The sequence below is a fragment of the Osmia lignaria genome, chromosome 14 (assembly GCF_051020975.1).
Source record: "Osmia lignaria lignaria isolate PbOS001 chromosome 14, iyOsmLign1, whole genome shotgun sequence".
Classification (NCBI taxonomy): Eukaryota; Metazoa; Arthropoda; class Insecta; order Hymenoptera; family Megachilidae; genus Osmia; species Osmia lignaria.
Genome location: NC_135045.1, coordinates 2,951,143 through 2,969,791, shown reverse-complemented (window position 1 = coordinate 2,969,791; position 18,649 = coordinate 2,951,143). Strand labels below are relative to the sequence as shown.

Sequence of the window (18,649 nt, the reverse complement as noted above, 5' to 3'; positions counted from 1 at the left end):
ATTATTACTAGAACCATTATTGCTAATGCCAGAATTAGGAAGTTCTAGGCACAGGCACGAGAAAAATCGCATTTCACAATCAGAACACATGAAAATAGTAAAAATAGTAATTGCATATACTCTTTCTTTCTTTATATTAGCCACAATCACATTTTATATAGTTTATTTCACTTAATATATGTATATGTAAAAGATGTTTATTAGAACTAACCAGAAGAGTTTTGAATACTAAATTTATTATTTCAAATTATGCTATAAAAATTACGTTATTTAAATGAAAATATAATGAAATAAAATTGTACAAAAAGAAATGAAATGAAATGTAACATAAAGTGATAATATCTATTTTCAATTTTAATATGGACTTTAATACTTAGCACCCATTCTATACGTATTTTAAAGTTATAAAAAAATGCAGTTGAACAATAATACAAGGTTATTAAGAATTTTTATTACTTGTTGATACATGAAATATCTGTTAGTGGATACTATTAATATTGCACGCATATTTTAGATACACGTTTTGTTAATCGTTCTTATATTGTGTATTAAATATTCCCAATAAAGTTAATATACACAATTTTATTTTGCATAACAGAGAAAACCGACCTCCTTTAAGCTCTAAATGTTATTTCTTTCTATCTATTTTACAATATAAAATAAATTGATTTATATAGAACATATGTACGTGTAACTTACAGCAATAAATAAATTCCATCCTAGTAAAATCGAATAATATAAACATTGATTTACTATTTACAATTAAATTCAACATTTATCAAAGCAATTAAAATTCTGTTATTAAAATAATAATACACAATGTGTAATATTTGTAACGAAGATAAACACATCTTCACATTCACTATTAAACTGTTTAAACAAATATTGAATTATTTAATACTTCTACAATACAAATATAAATTACCAAATGGATAGTTTTCTATTCAATACTATTTGTCAATATGTGATTAGAACTATAAGTACTAGTTTATATATAAGACTATATAATGATACAATTAATTATTCTAAATATAACGAATCAATACCTTACTTGCATTTTTATAATGTGCAATACAAGAGCATGCATAAATATAAAAAATTATTCTTTTCCTACTATGCTGTTATGCTATGTTAAACAGTACCTGTTTATCTGTGCTTGTATTTATAATAAGAAGTACTAGAAAAAATGTTGAATTCAAGACATCGCTGCTTACAAAAAAAAGATTGAATCGAAGTTTAGTTAGCTATTTAAAATTCTCTTAATACTTTATCTTTGCACATATGTCTATGCATACAACGTTAAAAATGTTATCAAATGCTGCATAAAATTTAACATGTTACATTATTATAATAAAATTATTTTCACCATTTTATTATCTCTTTTATTAATCGTAAGTTTGTTAAAAATACAAACGTATAAACATAAATAAAATAAATCAATATTCTATGAATTCTATTAACTTCTATTAATTTATATGGTCAAATTGAATAATAAATGAAAGTACTAAAAACTGGGATTTTGTTTAAAATCACATTTTTCAACTAGTATATTAGTTTAACTTTACGATTGCTTTTTAAACTGACAATTTAATTACAGTAACAATTTATGTGTATGCAAAATTTTATCATGTATCAAGAGCAGATAGATTATGACTATTTTTAAATACAAATGTACCTCACACCTGTAATTCATTACATAGCAGATGTTAAACGTTATTTCATTTAAATATCATCGAACAATCCTCTTGGAGGAGGTCCTACACGATTTGTGTTCGTAATAAATGCTCTTGCATTGTCCGTACGTTCTTCGTAAAACTCATCAGTTTGATAATCTCTATCATAACAATTATTTGCACCATAGCTATAGGTTCCGGATGTCATGCCGACATAATATTCCGCGGGATCAAAATCACGTAACAATCCAGCTCTTGCAGATTCTACTGATTCATCCCGTTTCAACGGTCGCACTATAATTTGATTACATAGAAGTTTTTGTATTATTAATGTCATCATCTCGTCAATATATTACATACCTGTATCAGTGCTTTGTCGAGATGTTCTGTAACGAGACGAATTTGTAGAGCTGCTAAACCTTTCTTGTAATTCACGTCTTCTACACATTGAATCTTCCGCTCTTTGTCGCTTGCGTCTCTCTAAAAATAAATAAACACAGTAATATATAAATAATATGTAATATAAATATTGTAACATTTAATTACGTGCCTCGTTTAATTAATTCTCGACCTTCTTCAACAATATCTGTTGTAAATTCATCGTCATCGAGAAACTGTTGGAAACCCAACATAGAAAGCAATCTACTTCCTAAACTAAAATATGTTGCTAAGCAAAATGCTAAAATAGCCATTGGAAAATATACATTAAAACCATCAGATATAATGGAAATAACATCCATGTGACCCATAACCTGAATAAGTAAATCATAATATTAGCTACATAAGTTAATCACAAATTATAATAAATCTTATTTACCTGAGTGTAATGAGTTTCCAATATGTGAGTCTTTATAATATGTGAATCCATATGTATGAGACCCAAAAAATTCAAACACATAGGTGGTGTAAGACGGCACAACATCATACCACTAAATATTAAGCTGTATTCATTAGTCTGATGATGTGGTGCTAAATAATATAAATTCAGCACACGAATTTTTAAAACGGTCGAATAAGCACAGTAACAGAGATATGCAATTATTAGCGTTGATATTAACTGAAAACGATATTTTACTTCGCAACATAACAATATATTTATTAATATCAAATTTATATTGTATTCACTCACCTCGATTGTAAAATAATCGTAATTTTCTTTAGCTAGATTCAGAAACTGAGCAAACAATGACAACACTGGAGATTTATTAAAAAATGTTACTTCTGACCATACTACAGCTACTGAAAGGCAACCAGCACAAACGGCTGCTATTTTTTGAACATAACTCTTCATAATACATTTCCAATACCATTCTAAAAATATGAATCCATTTTGAAAATTAACTAGTTTTTATGTTTATAAATGTAAGGAACTTACCGATAACAGGATTGTACACGACACGAAGTGGAAATGAGCGATGCGCAGGAAAAGTCGATTTGAATCTTCTGTCGTGACTTATTTGATTTTTTGCTATGTCCTCTAAATCGATTATTTTATTAACTAAAATGCCCCATTGAGTTTCTATACGCTGTAATGTCTGTAATGCTTTTATAGTCTGAAAGAAAATAACTTGTTAATTAAACATATATTCACTAATAAGACATGTATAATATTCCTAATTAATGACAGACTTGTCTATGTAAACGAATTAAAGATTTTTCTGATGGTGTATCAGTTGGTGTATCATCAGGTAATTGTCTTCTATTCATTCTATCTTTTAATTCTGCAGGAATCTTTTGGAAAATTGTTTCCAAATTACAATGAAAAGGATGTCCTGGTCCAATAGACACTGTAGCAGCTTGCAAAGACTAAAAAATAGTTTAAAATAATATAGAGAAAAATTGTAGGAAGTTATAAAATCTAATTTAATGCTAATATTTTATTACCTCAAGTATATCATCCACTGTTTCTTCTGCTTCACATTTATCTAAACTTAATTTAGCAACTTTAAAATAGCTATAATTTAGGGTATATCCAGGTTTACTAGCATTCCATAATCCACGAGGAACTTCTACGAGTGCATATCCAAGTAATAATACTAGTAAAAACAGACCCCATGTGTTGGATGCAGATGATGCTATAGCTTTCAACTTTTGGCTAAATGATACATAAAAGATTGTATATTATTATATGTAAAATTATATTTAGTACATTTAATGTATCAATTTATAATATTTACCCATCAAGATCTAAGCCAGGTTTTAATGCTATGTATATTAAAAGAATACCACATATAAACAAGTAACTCCCATAATATATGGCATTATCAATCAAAGCAGATTTTAATTTTCCTTGAATAGTAAAATCTCCTGCCTTTATGTAAGATTGCATTAGTGGTAATATTAACCATGTCAAACATTGTGAAGTCCAATAAACAATTCTCCACAAATTTGGAAATACATTTTCTGGAACATTAGGCCAAGGTTCTTTACAAGTGTGAAATGGTGCTACTGTTGTACTTTCAGGGTTTGTTTTACTAGTATTATGAATATTTTGTTCAACACACTGTCTGAAAACAGTCTGTAAAAAATATGTACAAAATTAATATAAATTGCTTTTATATTATCAGATCTGTTACATTTATACTTACCGATGAAACATCTAAAGGCAGTATAAATATTATCAGCAATGAAAAGTACCATGCTATAAGCACAGAAACTGTAACAATGATATGATGTCGAAAAATATTTCCATATTTATACAACAAGGTTGCAGCAAGGCAGAATGCTACCACAATCTCTGTCAAGAATGCTCCAAGAATCATTCTGGTTTGGTAACAGTCTCCTGATTTTGTTATACCATTACTCCACTGTTGTATATCTTCCAAGTAGCTCTTATAGCCTACTCATTATCATTTATTTTAGCTTGTTCTTCCATAGTTTCCCGGATTTTTAACTCAGCATCCTTTTGCATCTTTTCTAATTTTTCTAAGGTAACTGACTTTAATGGAATTAACTTGGGTTTGCAAAGTATATAATCTAAATTTTCTTCCTGATATAGAAAACCTTGTCTAGGAAGAATTATATCAATCTTTTCTGTAGAATTGTTTATCAACTCTGACATTTTTGCTGAAATCAAAGAAAATATCAAAATTAGTAATATATTTTTAAACAAATGTTGTAAAATTGTTATGATATAAATGTGATACGAAGGGTTATAACAAAACATTCACATATTTTCTCCCTTATTATAAAAAGATGACTAAATCGTTAATACATGCAAAATATATAATTCTGCAAATAAATGACGAATTAAGTCTTGGTAAAATGTAGATATTCCATCAATTTTTGAAAAATAAAATATTAAATGATAACAGGTTCGAATTAAAATATTGAATAGATATTGACAGAGTTATTTACAATCGTATCTTTTGTCTACATCGATGACTTCCGAAACCGTTTACGTTTCATACTCTTTACATTTACACATACTTTTATCATTGGAAAATATAATGTTTCCATTTTTTTACAATGAAATTATTAGATACACATCGTACGATACAGTAAGAAGTATCGACGTCACATGCACACATGAAATTATCATGTAAGAACAATACATTACATTATTTAAGTTCTGTACACACTACACACGATTCTAAAACAGTGCACCCAATCAACGAATGTAATAAGTACCTAAGAAAACTGTAATTAAGAATTTTCAAACAGAAATAAACACAAAATATTGAATGCATTGTCTCAGTAAATGAAAAATTTGTACCTCTGTATCACATATATTTATTATAAACATTGTTATATTATAGTAATAGCCATTGAACATCTAGATAGTTTTTATTTTATATTAATTTTCTCACTATAAGAAGGATGGTCAAATTGTTAAAATGTTACGTTAGCTGGAAAGTCCGGTACTTCCAATCGGAATATACATATATAGTATAAAAGAAGATAACACTTTGTATTATTAATTGATAAAAGTTCTGGCCTTATTTCGATAAAGTTTGATTATATCTTGTAAAATTATACAATTTTATGTTAGTACTAACAATAATAACGACATATCTTCTGTAATTATAATTTAAATATTCTTATTAAACATGACAAAAAATAATAAATGCAAAAACGGAAGGTCTATTATTGCAAAAAGCACGTAAGTACATATTCTCCATTGAAAAGAAGTATATATATATATACATATATTGTCATATCTGTTTTACAGAATTTATTATATTTATTAATCTTGAATTATTGTTGTTTTTTTTTGTTTGCTTTAGACATTGTACCAGTTTTGGTGTGGGTAAACAATTACCATTACAAGATTTTAAACTACCTTCAGAATTACATGAGGTTTTGAGAAATCATTTAGTAGAATATTCTACAAACAGTCGATTGTGTAGAAATTATATGAAGCTTATTAATAACTTTTCAAATATAGACAAAATAGAACCTGAATATTATTTGATATTATTTAAAATTTTATTGTACATGGAGAACTATGAGCTTCAATTAATTGCTGAGAAACATAATTTAAGAAATCAAAAGATTGTTCAATGTTCTGGCACATTTGCATTCACAGTACCTACTTTGAATGAGGATGATCCATTTATTAGTTTTGGTGATACAGTGAAATTATATATACCTGTCTTAGAACGTACATATCATAGTAAAATTACAAATATTGAGCAGAAAAAAGTATATGTATCTTTATTAACTCCGTAAGTATATTTAAACCTAATATTTAAGTATAGAGAAATGAAGTAAACATTATTTTGAATATGTAACTAATAATAAACATTTTTTAAATTTCAGAAGTACAAAAATTATATCTTTATTGTCAGATCGTGAAGTCGATATTAAATTCTGTCCAGCAAGTTGGCCATTACAATGTTCCCACTATGTATTACACATTATATGTAAACATAACTTGATCAGTCTATTATATCCTAAAATAAATACAAATGTTTGTACTTTACAGAAGAAGTAAGTTTCACTAAATGTGAATGGTTTCTAATTTTTATATTATATTGTCATTCATTTATGTTATAATACAGTAATATAGATTGGGTGAATCAAAGTATAGCAGAAAATCCAGAACAGAAAATTGCAGTAATCAATATCTTGAATCAAACAGCATATCCTGCACCATATATATTATTTGGTCCCCCTGGTACTGGAAAAACAACAACATTAGTTGAAGCTATTTGTCAAGTATAATTTAATATAACATATAGTGACATAAAAATGTATATTTAATATTTTTACTTAAAGTTTTAATCATTTCATAGATTAGAAAACATCATAAGTTCAAAAATATTTTGATATGTGCATCTTCCAATGCAGCTGCAGATGAAATTACAAAAAGATTATTAGCTATACTTCCTTGTAAAGATATATTTCGGATGTATGCAACATCTAAACATTGGTAAGACATTTATTTTTACGAATAGTTGTTGGTTTATTACTTTCATTTGTTTTTTCTTTTTAAATATAGGTCAAGTGTAGACAAACAAATTAATCATTCCTCAAATTTTGTTAATAACACAGTTCTTTATTTACCAAAAGAAATTTTGATTTTAAAAAAGATTGTTATTACAACGTTAGTGACATGTGTGAGGTATATTTTGAATGTATTATAATGTTTCGTTATTAATAATAATTAATAATGCTGTTTATAATTTCGTTAAGTATAGATTGATGGCACTCAACTTAAAGAAAGACCATTTTTCATATATATTTATTGATGAAGCTAGTCAATGTGTAGAATTAGAATCATTGATTCCATTTGCACTTGCAAGTTCACAAAATAAAAGAGCTGAAGGAATGTTACATGCTCAAATTATTATTGCTGGTGATCCTTATCAACTTGGACCTGTAATTCATTGTAAAAAAATTGAACACTTGCTTGGTAAATATAATTACAGACTTGGGATTATGAGTACGTATAAACATGTTTATCAATTTGTAAATAATTAAACTATATTTTTAGGAAAATCACTAATAGAAAGATTAATGGAATGTGAACCATACCAAAAAGTAAATAACGAATACAATTCATGTTATATAACAAAATTAATTCGAAATCATCGTAATCAAGAAGCTATTATACATGTACCAAATAAATTATTTTATGATAATGAATTGTTATGTTGTACCAAGTCGAACGCAAACACGCTAACTCTAAATTGGACAGAATTGTCAAATAAACAATTTCCCATTATATTTTTTGCAGTTAAAGGCAAAGAAACAAGGGTGCAAAGTGGAAGGTAATATTTGAGTATCATTTAATTACAATAGGTAGTTATTTATGAATCATGTAGTGGAAATAAGATACATTACTTTTTGTAGTGTTTACAACAAACGAGAAATCGATGTTATAACATATTATACAAAAAAATTGATACAAGCCAAACTGGGTACACGCAAAATTAAAAAAACAGATATTGGCATCATAACGCCATTTAAACAACAAAAAATTATGATCGAAAAAAATTTTAAGGGAACTAGATTACATGGCATAGATGTTGGAACAGTAGAAACATTTCAAGGGCAAGAGAGGGAAATTATACTATTAACTACAGTAAGATCAAAAGTCTTTACACATGATGGTAAAGAACATATTGGCTTCTTATCTAATCCAAAGGTATAGTTTTACATAGTATTCTTTCCAATTTAATTAATTTACATTTAATAACCATTGTATATGTACCTATATTATAAAAAATCAAATATAATTTTTTCAGAGATTTAATGTTGCGCTGACAAGAGCAAAGAATTTGTTAATAATAGTAGGAGATCCATCTGTTCTTTGCAAAAATAAAAATTGGAATATTTTATGGGAGTATTGTGTAAAGAATAATGCTTGTAGCACTATTGACACATTAGACCTAAAATAGAAAATATCTCCTATTTAAGAAACTAAGTATTGAAACTAAACAACTCCTTGCCAATGATTATTTAAAATAAAGACTATAAAATAATGTATTATCTTTTTATGACAAGAATAGTACATGATATGTTATCTTTGGTTATATTTTGTCAAATTTTATAATTTTATGTAAATAAATCTTGTTGAATGTTAATTTTGATAAAATAAATTAAACAGACAAAATGAAATAAAAATCATGAATAAATTTGTACTTGTGTTAATTTCATACCAATTTGGGTAAGAAATATTCTACTGATTGAAAATAAAATAATTGATATATTATTCTATTATAAAATTTAAAAAAATAGTTTATGGATATGTAACAATAGTTTCTTTCAGCTTTGGAATTTCATAAACAATTTTAATGCTAAAATTTGTAAGGTACAACTTTATTCTAAAAGTAATTTTGCTGTGCTTCCACTGATATCCTTATTAATACCATGACGTATTGCAAATTCATGTTTTACGCTTGCAAACAGAATATCTGTTAATAAAAAAATTTGTGCTATGGCAAATGCTAATGTCACCCCAAAATAAAAGTTTGCATTAGCTGATCTGGAATAAATCCACTGATACCAAACAGTGGGAGCAAAAACTGTACAAAATAGCATGAAACAGCCTACAAAGAACCCTTGTTGTGTATCTGTAAAACAATATAAAGTTCTTACATTATAATCACGTTCTACGTTCAATAAAATATGAGTAATTAGTATATCTATGATAAAGATGTACTTACACTGGAACAAATGTTTCCACAATGGCAAAAGAGACATATAAAAGCCAACATCCCCTATGCAGGGATAAGGTTTAAATATAGCAGCAATTGCTAAATAAGAAAATGCTAATAGCATTGGATCATGTCGCAACCTCAATGCTAGTGGTACTATATATAACAAACTGACATTTATTTGAAAAGAAGCAATAAAGAGCCATCTAAAATGCTCAAACATTTCCGTGAAAAAATACCAATAAAGTCCTATATTTGGACGCAAATCAGGAACAGTTAAAATGAAACCCAGTGTATTCCAAATGAATGACCAACTTCCCATGATATAATAAGAAATACAAACTAGAGCTGTTAACATGCTTGAAAACATCAACAGAAAAATTATAATATTTCTTTTTTTCTTTATCCTATTAGAACGAGCAATATAAATTACTGCTGGCACTATGAGTGAAATAGGATAGAGTCCTTGTAATGTTAATAATGAAATTGATAAACAGCTCCAAAACATAGAACATCTTATCATTGAGATCAGTGCTATGGAATATAACAAATTTGTGAATACTGTTGTTGTATGCCCAACACAATTTAGTATTATATATGGATTAAATAAATATCCTGCCGAGACATACATCATTGAAGTATACATCATAGAAGCATCATCATGATTTTTTGTATTTTCACTTGATGATTTCTCTTCTTCTTTTCTAGAAGCCTGAAATAAATATTATCTTAAACAATATAATTTCACCAAATTATATGACATTTAGTATGAAATGTAATATTGAACTAACCAATTCATTTGCATAGTACTTTGCAATAAGTCCAAGAAGTAAAGCTGTCAATAAATCTGTAGAGATAAATAAACAAAACAAAACCCAATGTGGTAAATATTGTTGTATCAGATTGAAGATGTATAAACCAATAGGGGTTTCATGAAATAAATCACCCGTATAAGGATCAATACCAAAATTATATAAATACACTCCTTCAGTCACTAAAAGAAAAATTTGTGTTATTATAAGATAGTATTTAAGATAGAATTTAAATAATAAATTAACAAATGTTCTAACCTCTTTTCCAAGAGTTCAATGCTGTTGATACTTCCACACGATTACTGATAATTTTTTGGAATTCAGAATTCATCAACAAAAATCTAATAGTTCCGGCTAGTATAAAATTTGATAACCATTGTTTCATCATTTTTTAAATAAATTAGAAATCATTCATATGTATTCGTTGTATTTATACGGTCTGTTTACGGAATGCAACCGGTACTTAAATAAACATTTTATATATTTACTTTACAGAATATTTTTACGATTGATTAGAATACAGTTTTCAATAACATCATCTTCTTCTTTCTAATGTTATTATACAAAAATTTAATTGATAATACATTTCATTTTCAACAATCCAAACCATAGCACGCGATGTCAACCCTTCTATGAATTCATTTTATACAATGTACATATACTAGTTCACGTCAAAATAGTGAACTTTTAAGTAATCATGAACATAAAATGGGTTTTTACATTTATGTTTCAGTGCAATTAAAAATTGTTAAGATAGTAATCATTTGTTAATTCATAAAGACAAAAAATGTGGAACGCTTCACGATTTTGCGTGTCATCCTTGCGCAGGGGCCATGCTAATCTTCTCTGTATCGTTCCAATTTTAGTATATGTACTGCCGAAGCAAGTACATCAGTTCATTTTTGCTTGATGTATATAAAGGAATGAACTTCATTTCGAGTACTAGCGAGAAAATAAATATCATGTAGGCCATCTAGCGTCATAATCATATATTATAGTCAGAAATAGGAAATACATGCTATTTATTATAAACTATCTTCTTATGGAAAATTTTACATTATAACTTTGTTATTTAAATTACAAAATACAATAGCGAAATTACAGTATCAACATATCTCTTATAGGTAAATGAAAATGTAACAAAAAATACTGTAAAAAAGATTTTAGGTTAATGTTTGATCAAGACTTTTTAGTTAACGTAAATACAAAATACGAAAGGCGAATTTATATATGTCTTTTACATATTTTATTTGTTTACAGTTTCAGCTATAATGCGATTGACAGGTTGGCGTTATGCGGCATTTATAGGATCTTTTGTATCAGCAATTGGTGTTTGTTCTTACTTTATCATAATAAGCCCTATGCTTAATCCAGAACCATATAGTATGCATCATTTTTTAACAATTCTAAATTGACTGCCGTTCTTTCAATATTTAAGTTTATTAATTTTTTTTAAACAATGCATAATTTCTAGAACGAATGCGAGAACAAGCAGAAGCTCAGATGGCAAAACGAAAATCGTGGTAGTTTTATCATGAAGTAAGTTAGAATTTCAGCACATTTATTGTATAAAATAAATTTTTATTTTATGTACTGTAATCAAGTATAAATGTTACTAAAACTTTTGTGCATATAAACTAGATTAAACAATATTCAATATATTATGTTACAAAGTTAATAAATGTAATGACTTGTAGCTTTCTTTACAGTTATTAATGTAATTACATTATTATACAGACATTTGCTGCAAGAAGTTTCATTCTTAGGATGACTAGAAACTCCCACAGGCATGGAATCTTATAAATATACTATGTATTATATTTTAAAAATCATCATGATCACAAACATCCAGGAAGACATCAAATGCCTCACGGTTGCAATTTCCGTCAGCAGTGAAAACATACTTATGAAATGTTCCATCCATACAGATGGCTGGAAAACAGTGTAAAATACAGAATTAGAACAAATAAAATATTTAGAAATATGTTACATTAATATAATATTAGATATATTTATTATGTAATAGATACCTATAACAGAACTCCGTGTGCCAAATGCACACACACAAGCACATTCTGGTGGTACTGTGAAAGTGGCCAAAGCCCACTGACTTTCAATATAATTTCCCAAAAACCCCATTTTTGAGAAACTATAAATAAAATGATAGTTAATTTTAATCAATGTACCTTTTATTATAAGACAAAATTTTAACTATATGTACTTACGTTGATCGGCGATTTAATTGTGTGTCTTTCAATGCAAATATATGTACTGTTCCTTTGTCACTAGAAACACATAAAAATTCCGAGTCTCTGCTGAAGGTAATACTGAAATATTCGTAATATAAAACTGTTAGAGGTGAAATGCAGTTTTTTAATTCTTTGATAACTAAAACTTCATATTTACCAATACAGTGTAGCAGGATCAGCACCTCTTCTCAATTCTACTAATAAATGTTTGCGTATACTATCCCATACTCTTACTAGAGTACCTTGAGTGGAAGCAGTTGCAATCATAGTTCCACTACTGTTAACTGCCAGACATGCTAATGCACCCTAACAGTATTGTTTGTAAATATAAAATGCTAAGAAAAGACACGCTAATGAACACAGAAACACCACTTTAATTTAATCATTCCTATATAAAATATGCATACTTGATGTGCTGCAAGAGTTGCAGGGGCACTGGAACTTCCAGCTTCTGTAGCACCAAGGTCAAGTAACTGTACACTACCTTGCTTGTGACCAGGGAAAGCAAGTAGCTGTTTTTGTGCAGTAGCTAAAGTAGCAACTTCGATTAAACCTTTCGGATTGTCCCTTGTTTCTAAAGTCAATAATCTTCTTGTGGGCATAGGGAATGAAAATACATGTATTTCACGTTGAAGTGCTACTATCATCCTGTTTTATAAAATTATACCTAAGTAAATGTAATATGTATATCAACTAAAAGTAAAAGTTCACTTTATTAATAAATTTACTTGTCTCTGCGTAATCTAACAGCCTTAATAGGGCTGGTGAATGTAATTTCCATTACAAACTTTTTAGATAAATCATCATAAATAAGTACTGTATTTTCTGCAAACTTTGGCCTTATACCACCTCCCACTATAGCAATAATATTTGTTCTCCAAAGCATTTCTGCTATAGCTATACTTCCCATTAAATCATTTTCTAAATGTGCTTTTTCAGCTAATGGTTCTACATTATACACTCTAAGACCAGATTCCATACAACATGTAAAACAACCTGAAATGATGAGACTATTATTATATTTTTATTCATTTTCAATCTTACTAAAATTAAGTAGGAATGTAAAAAGAATATTATATTTTTACCTTGATCCTGATTAAATCGTAAACTAAGTATACTTTTATCTCCAGCCATTTGGTGTTGCGCTAAATTATACAAATAAATTTTTGTTTTGGATATATAATCGTTTTTAACAACTATGCTACGTGCTTTTGTTTACATCATAACAATTACTTGTGACATGCTTGGAATAGTGCTTTGTTCTTTGTGGCGTATACATACATACATATAAGAGCAGTGACAAGGTTGATTTTCATTATTACAATTAGTTTTGTTTACAAATAAACATCATTCATATTAAATGTACCAAATGTATATGTGTAGTAATGATTGTTTAATTTAAAACATATAAGATATAACAATTTTAATGAATTTGATCATTTATTGAACATTATTATATCTGTCAAAGTTTTTACCAAACATGAATAAAATCTCTAGCATGAAGATATGAAATTTTATTCTTTTATCATTGGTTGTACTGATGGTACTAATATCCTGCATTGCAGGTTCCATACTGTGTAGGGGCCTGTGTCGATAAAATTCTGTCAAAAAATGTCAGCAATGGTAAGTTCTACAGAAAAAGTAACATTCTTTTGTTTCACCTGTTATCGTATGCGTTTTGTGTAATAAATATGTAAAAAATATAAGTCAAAATATATGAAGATAATGTGTTCCCCCTCCTTATATTAAATTTCATCAATACTTCAGACAGTGAATGTTATATACTTTCCATGAATAGTAATCAATTGTTAAATAACAAAATTATATTGTTTTACAGAGGATGAAAACGGTGAAGTGTCCTACTGATGAACTCACTGTTTCAAATTGTGCAATCATAAATCCAGATGACTTTCCAGATGATATCAGGTAAAGATGTCACCTTGTGATTAATTCATTGATTTGGCATCTATAATAGGATCTGAAGATTAAATGTTATATATATCACTCAGAGTTTAGTACAACTTTTAACTAATAAAATTTAAATATTATTCTTTTATATATTTGTCTTTTGCAAAAAAGCTACAGTCTGATCCATTTAGTAGAATTACTTTCTGTGTGTATATATATATATATATACATAAAGATGCTCAAATGTAATAAAAAATTCAGATCAAATATGATAAAGTAATATTAAAGAAATTATATTTTTTAGGCATATTGAAGTTACCACTGCACCCAATCATCACTTTGTGTTTACTGTAAAAAGGCATCATGAAGTGCCAAGAGGAACTGTGGGTTTTAGTTTACCCCAAAGGAAATGGGCTACCCTTTCCCTTAATCAAGAAATTGAAGTTAGACCTTATTATTTCAATCCTACTTCAAGTACAGAATGTTTATGTACTATTGTATTGGAAGCTGATTTCTTGCAGAAGAAATCGTATGTAGATAATATCTTTGTGAAAGATTATAAAGAAATAATGTTTTTAATACTATTTGTAATACAATCCATTTTAGAACTACTCTGGAACCATATAATACCGACGAAATGGCCAAAGATTTCCTGTTACAATTTTCGGGGCAGGCATTCACCGTGGGTCAGCAGTTGGTGTTTCAGTTCAAAGATAAGAAAATACTTGGTCTCGTAGTGAAAAGCTTAGAAGCTGCTGATCTTTCTGCTATAAGTTCTGGACAAAATACGCTACCGAAGAAAACTCATATGGGACGCTGTTTGGGTGATACTGTGATACAGTTTGAAAAAGCAGAAAACTCAAGTTTGAATCTTGTTGGTAAAGCAAAGGGGAAAGTCGTCCGCCAGTCGATTATCAATCCAGACTGGGACTTTCAAAAGATGGGAATTGGTGGACTAGATAAAGAATTTAGTGCAATTTTTCGACGAGCATTTGCATCGCGAGTCTTTCCACCAGAGATTGTCACTCAATTGGGTTGTAAACATGTAAAAGGAATTTTGCTTTATGGCCCACCAGGTACAGGTAAAACATTAATGGCGCGACAAATAGGAACTATGTTAAACGCTAGAGAACCTAAAATCGTCAATGGCCCTCAAATTTTGGATAAATATGTTGGAGAAAGTGAAGCTAATATTAGAAGGTTATTTGCTGATGCTGAAGATGAAGAAAAAAGGGTATAATAATATAATTATCTCTCACTTAATCTTTGTATAAAGATAACATTAACTTATTGTAATGATTTAATTTTTAGCTTGGACCAAACAGTGGATTGCACATAATTATCTTTGACGAAATTGATGCCATTTGTAAGTCTCGAGGTAGTGTCGCTGGAAATACAGGAGTACACGATACAGTTGTTAATCAACTTCTTGCAAAAATTGATGGTGTGGAACAATTAAATAACATTCTTGTAATTGGAATGACTAACAGAAGAGATATGATTGATGAAGCCTTGTTACGACCTGGTAGATTAGAGGTATTTTTTTAAATAGCACACTACAAAACATATATATTATTTAAATTAAAGAAATATTTAATAAAATTTTTACACGTTTAAAGGTGCAAATGGAAATAAGTTTACCAGATGAACATGGTAGATTCCAAATCCTCAATATTCATACATGTAGAATGAGGGATTACAAGAAAATATCACCCGATGTTGATTTGAATGAATTAGCTACATTAACTAAAAATTTCAGTGGTGCAGAATTAGAAGGTTTAGTTAGAGCTGCCCAAAGTACTGCAATGAATAGATTAATCAAAGCCTCTAGTAAAGTAGAGGTAGATCCTGCTGCAATGGAGAAACTTATGGTTTCTAGAACTGATTTTCTTCATGCTTTGGAAAATGACATTAAACCTGTAAGAAATTTAAAACGAACTTAAAATATTACGACTACATTAACTTTAATTTAACGATTATGTAATTAAATTTCTATTTTAGGCATTTGGTACAAGCGCAGAATCTTTGGATCAACTTCTTATACGCGGAATAATTAATTGGGGCAAACCTGTAGCAGAAATTTTATCTGATGGTAATTTATATATTCAGGAAGCCCGCTCTACCGAAGGTTCTGGTCTTGTATCAGTTCTCTTGGAAGGACCGCCGAACAGCGGAAAGACAGCTCTTGCTGCTCAAATCGCTAAGAATTCTGACTTTCCATTCGTTAAAGTATGTACACCAGAAGATATGGTTGGTTTCACAGAATCTGCCAAATGTCTGTCAATCAGAAAGGTAATATATTATTTTATACATAAAATTTTCTTTTAACAGAAATAGAATATATTCAATTTATTTTTCTTTTCAGATATTCGATGATGCATATCGTTCACAACTTAGTTGCATTTTAGTCGATAATATTGAACGTTTGCTGGATTATGGTCCTATAGGACCAAGGTATTCCAACTTGACCTTGCAGGCGCTTTTAGTTTTATTGAAGAAGCAGCCACCTCGTGGTCGTAAATTATTAATACTTTGTACAACGAGCCGCAGGTAAAATACATGATGATCAACATAATAATCGCTTAAGATTGAAGTAAAGTTACAATAAGCGTAACTAATACATATTTTTTGTAGGCAAGTTTTGGATGATATGGAAATGTTATCAGCATTTAGTACAACTCTTCATGTACCTAATTTGTCAACTCCTGATCATTTGTTGAGCGTTCTGGAAGAAGTAGAACTCTTTACTAAAGAGGAAATAGCATCCTTGCATGCCAAACTTCAAGGAAAACGGTATATTTTTAAGCGACCTCGAGAAAGCATGAGGTTACTCCATTCGATCATTATATATTTTTTTTTTTTTTGTTTACACATTGAAAACATGAATTCTTACATAAGTACATAGATATATAATGCGTGCTTTTTTTTGTTACAGAGTATTCATCGGTATAAAGAAGTTATTGTGTTTAATAGATATGGCACGACAAGTAGAACCAAATTATAGAGTTCCGAAATTCCTCTCAAAGTTGGAGGAAGAGGGTGGACTTGAGTAGTAAGTGTTAAAAAATGTAATTATTTATGTAGAAATGAAGTAGATGTCGTTTACTTAACAATAATACATAGTACACAAGTAACAAACTGATTTGCATATTAAATATAAATCAGTTTTAAAACGATGAAATAGAATTGTTGCTGTAAACTACTCCATGTACGGTGTCATACAAAAACATAAGCGAAGCATTTAAATTATTTATCAACATTACGTTAGATTTTTTGAAAAATTGCATTTCTAGTTGTTTTTTATAACTTTACCAAATATACAGTATTTATAATTCTTTTGATTATACGATAATCTGTTATATAGTTTTAGGTGATCATTTGTTATATACTTGAAATATTGAGAAAAACTTGATGAGTTTAACAAAAATTGTATGAAAAATGTACAAACAAAATGTAAAAAAGAGCAATTATAATAGTCAGAAAATTTAAATTTCTGTTAGGTGGTAATAACAGTAAATATTTACAATATATTTTTACATAAACTAGAAATCATTTGTTTTGCTATGAAAGCTTTGCAAACATAGACTATATTTAAAGCAATACTATACAAGAAATAGATATCATACATTGTTGTCTACATAAAGTTGAAATTATTTCTACAAACTGTGGAAAATGGCTTCCTTTAATTTAGTTTATGTATCTGTTATTATATTCTACAGTAAAGTAAGTTTATTCCATATCGACAACAATCTTTCTACTCGTTTCATAGTAATAGATATTTAGTTAGCAGAAGTTATTATATGTAGCATAAACATGCATCTTTATGCCTCCGTTTGTATGTAATGTATATCTATACAATACATAATTGTCTACTGTGTGTCTAGCCCTACTTACAAATTTTATTGCAATCTCGTTGTAAATGTATATATGTATTTCGGTCGTTTAATGTTTTTAATGACAATATCACTAATACCTATTCTAGGTATTTTTGAACAATGTTATTGTAAAACCATTCCAACTACATAATATATATTTATTTTATCATTAATGTTTTGTTAAAAAATATACATTTTGCTTACCTTTAACTAAAGATAAATGAAAAATATTTTAATTCTGAATAAATGTGCAAACATGTGTTATTTGTTTAGTCTTTTAAATAGATTGTTTAAATATTTTATTTTATGGCAGTTTATATATGTACTATTGAACAGTTATGTTTGATTTATTGTATGTACATAAAATTAAAATCTCTAAGAAAAAATCTGTATATCACATTAAATGTATTGTTATGCAGGATAAATACTGTAATATGAATATCTTTGTGTTTATGAAACATGTATGTATTGATATGCTAACGTAATAAACTTAAAAACACGTGTAATGCGTGTAAATATTAAATAAAA

General features: G+C 28.3%; 6 protein-coding genes and 1 non-coding gene across 9 annotated transcripts; 2 read left to right on the top strand and 5 right to left on the bottom strand.

Moving 5' to 3' along the window:
• Window positions 1-1,214: 1,214 nt before the first annotated feature.
• LOC117607505 (LMBR1 domain-containing protein 2 homolog) lies at window positions 1,215-4,435 on the bottom strand. The gene is made up of 10 exons (XM_076692306.1): window positions 4,262-4,435; window positions 3,851-4,191; window positions 3,558-3,768; window positions 3,303-3,479; window positions 3,049-3,226; window positions 2,803-2,984; window positions 2,491-2,730; window positions 2,224-2,425; window positions 2,034-2,156; window positions 1,215-1,967 (listed from the first exon to the last, which is right to left on the bottom strand). Exons 1-10 carry the CDS (start codon window positions 4,433-4,435, stop codon window positions 1,723-1,725), a joined length of 2,073 nt encoding a protein of 690 aa, XP_076548421.1. The 3' UTR covers window positions 1,215-1,722.
• A 77-nt stretch (window positions 4,436-4,512) lies between these two features.
• On the bottom strand, window positions 4,513-5,256 carry BBIP1 (BBSome interacting protein 1). 2 transcript variants are annotated; one of them, XM_076692305.1, is made up of 2 exons: window positions 5,103-5,256; window positions 4,513-4,739 (listed from the first exon to the last, which is right to left on the bottom strand). In XM_076692305.1, exon 2 carries the CDS (start codon window positions 4,732-4,734, stop codon window positions 4,513-4,515), a length of 222 nt encoding a protein of 73 aa, XP_076548420.1. In that variant the 5' UTR covers window positions 4,735-4,739; window positions 5,103-5,256. The 2 variants fall into 2 exon arrangements, with proteins under 2 accessions (XP_076548420.1, XP_076548419.1); XM_076692304.1 differs by having other exon boundaries at window positions 5,031-5,218.
• A 307-nt stretch (window positions 5,257-5,563) lies between these two features.
• LOC117607514 (putative helicase mov-10-B.1) lies at window positions 5,564-8,687 on the top strand. Its single transcript, XM_034331291.2, has 10 exons — window positions 5,564-5,775; window positions 5,900-6,340; window positions 6,435-6,605; window positions 6,677-6,833; window positions 6,911-7,047; window positions 7,117-7,239; window positions 7,316-7,530; window positions 7,612-7,888; window positions 7,971-8,265; window positions 8,366-8,687. The coding sequence occupies exons 1-10, from the start codon at window positions 5,723-5,725 to the stop codon at window positions 8,516-8,518; spliced, it is 2,022 nt and encodes a 673-aa protein (XP_034187182.2). The 5' UTR covers window positions 5,564-5,722; the 3' UTR covers window positions 8,519-8,687.
• Window positions 8,688-8,762: 75 nt separating this feature from the next.
• Window positions 8,763-10,822, bottom strand: PIG-U (phosphatidylinositol glycan anchor biosynthesis class U). Its single transcript, XM_034331294.2, has 4 exons — window positions 10,348-10,822; window positions 10,069-10,271; window positions 9,287-9,989; window positions 8,763-9,193 (listed from the first exon to the last, which is right to left on the bottom strand). Exons 1-4 carry the CDS (start codon window positions 10,475-10,477, stop codon window positions 8,940-8,942), a joined length of 1,290 nt encoding a protein of 429 aa, XP_034187185.1. The 5' UTR covers window positions 10,478-10,822; the 3' UTR covers window positions 8,763-8,939.
• Window positions 10,823-10,872: 50 nt separating this feature from the next.
• LOC117607541 (U6 spliceosomal RNA) lies at window positions 10,873-10,979 on the bottom strand. The gene has a single exon (XR_004582190.1). It is a non-coding gene; the product is annotated as a U6 spliceosomal RNA (small nuclear RNA).
• Window positions 10,980-11,686: 707 nt separating this feature from the next.
• Window positions 11,687-13,632, bottom strand: LOC117607517 (WD repeat domain phosphoinositide-interacting protein 4). Its single transcript, XM_034331295.2, has 7 exons — window positions 13,424-13,632; window positions 13,067-13,334; window positions 12,746-12,986; window positions 12,496-12,644; window positions 12,315-12,416; window positions 12,120-12,238; window positions 11,687-12,021 (listed from the first exon to the last, which is right to left on the bottom strand). Exons 1-7 carry the CDS (start codon window positions 13,470-13,472, stop codon window positions 11,912-11,914), a joined length of 1,038 nt encoding a protein of 345 aa, XP_034187186.1. The 5' UTR covers window positions 13,473-13,632; the 3' UTR covers window positions 11,687-11,911.
• A 242-nt stretch (window positions 13,633-13,874) lies between these two features.
• On the top strand, window positions 13,875-18,648 carry LOC117607513 (vesicle-fusing ATPase 1). Of its 2 annotated transcripts, none has more exons than XM_034331288.2 (10): window positions 13,875-13,961; window positions 14,176-14,264; window positions 14,551-14,775; window positions 14,853-15,480; window positions 15,558-15,782; window positions 15,866-16,165; window positions 16,248-16,538; window positions 16,612-16,796; window positions 16,881-17,072; window positions 17,182-18,648. In XM_034331288.2, the coding sequence occupies exons 1-10, from the start codon at window positions 13,950-13,952 to the stop codon at window positions 17,297-17,299; spliced, it is 2,265 nt and encodes a 754-aa protein (XP_034187179.1). In that variant the 5' UTR covers window positions 13,875-13,949; the 3' UTR covers window positions 17,300-18,648. The 2 variants fall into 2 exon arrangements, with proteins under 2 accessions (XP_034187179.1, XP_034187181.1); XM_034331290.2 differs by having other exon boundaries at window positions 16,881-17,039; window positions 17,182-18,645.
• Window position 18,649: the final 1 nt, after the last annotated feature.

Excerpts from the sequence above, each read along its gene's own strand:
- LOC117607514 (XM_034331291.2), top strand. The coding sequence starts at position 5,723 with ATGACAAAAAATAATAAATGCAAAAACGGAAGGTCTATTATTGCAAAA. Across the intron at positions 7,240-7,315 it reads ACGTTAGTGACATGTGTGAG|ATTGATGGCACTCAACTTAA; the intron begins GTATATTTTGAA and ends CGTTAAGTATAG. Across the intron at positions 7,531-7,611 it reads AAAAATTGAACACTTGCTTG|GAAAATCACTAATAGAAAGA; the intron begins GTAAATATAATT and ends CTATATTTTTAG.
- BBIP1 (XM_076692305.1), bottom strand. The coding sequence starts at position 4,734 with ATGTCAGAGTTGATAAACAATTCTACAGAAAAGATTGATATAATTCTT.
- LOC117607505 (XM_076692306.1), bottom strand. The coding sequence starts at position 4,435 with ATGATTCTTGGAGCATTCTTGACAGAGATTGTGGTAGCATTCTGCCTT. Across the intron at positions 3,227-3,302 it reads TAATTCGTTTACATAGACAA|ACTATAAAAGCATTACAGAC; the intron begins GTCTGTCATTAA and ends ATTTTCTTTCAG. Across the intron at positions 2,426-2,490 it reads TGGAAACTCATTACACTCAG|GTTATGGGTCACATGGATGT; the intron begins GTAAATAAGATT and ends TTACTTATTCAG.
- PIG-U (XM_034331294.2), bottom strand. The coding sequence starts at position 10,477 with ATGATGAAACAATGGTTATCAAATTTTATACTAGCCGGAACTATTAGA. Across the intron at positions 10,272-10,347 it reads ATTGAACTCTTGGAAAAGAG|TGACTGAAGGAGTGTATTTA; the intron begins GTTAGAACATTT and ends TTTTTCTTTTAG. Across the intron at positions 9,194-9,286 it reads GTGGAAACATTTGTTCCAGT|ATACACAACAAGGGTTCTTT; the intron begins GTAAGTACATCT and ends ATTGTTTTACAG.
- LOC117607513 (XM_034331288.2), top strand. Across the intron at positions 15,481-15,557 it reads CTGAAGATGAAGAAAAAAGG|CTTGGACCAAACAGTGGATT; the intron begins GTATAATAATAT and ends TTTAATTTTTAG. Across the intron at positions 16,797-16,880 it reads CTTTGTACAACGAGCCGCAG|GCAAGTTTTGGATGATATGG; the intron begins GTAAAATACATG and ends TATTTTTTGTAG.
- LOC117607517 (XM_034331295.2), bottom strand. The coding sequence starts at position 13,472 with ATGGCTGGAGATAAAAGTATACTTAGTTTACGATTTAATCAGGATCAA. Across the intron at positions 12,417-12,495 it reads GATCCTGCTACACTGTATTG|TATTACCTTCAGCAGAGACT; the intron begins GTAAATATGAAG and ends CGAATATTTCAG. Across the intron at positions 12,022-12,119 it reads CACACGGAGTTCTGTTATAG|CCATCTGTATGGATGGAACA; the intron begins GTATCTATTACA and ends ACTGTTTTCCAG.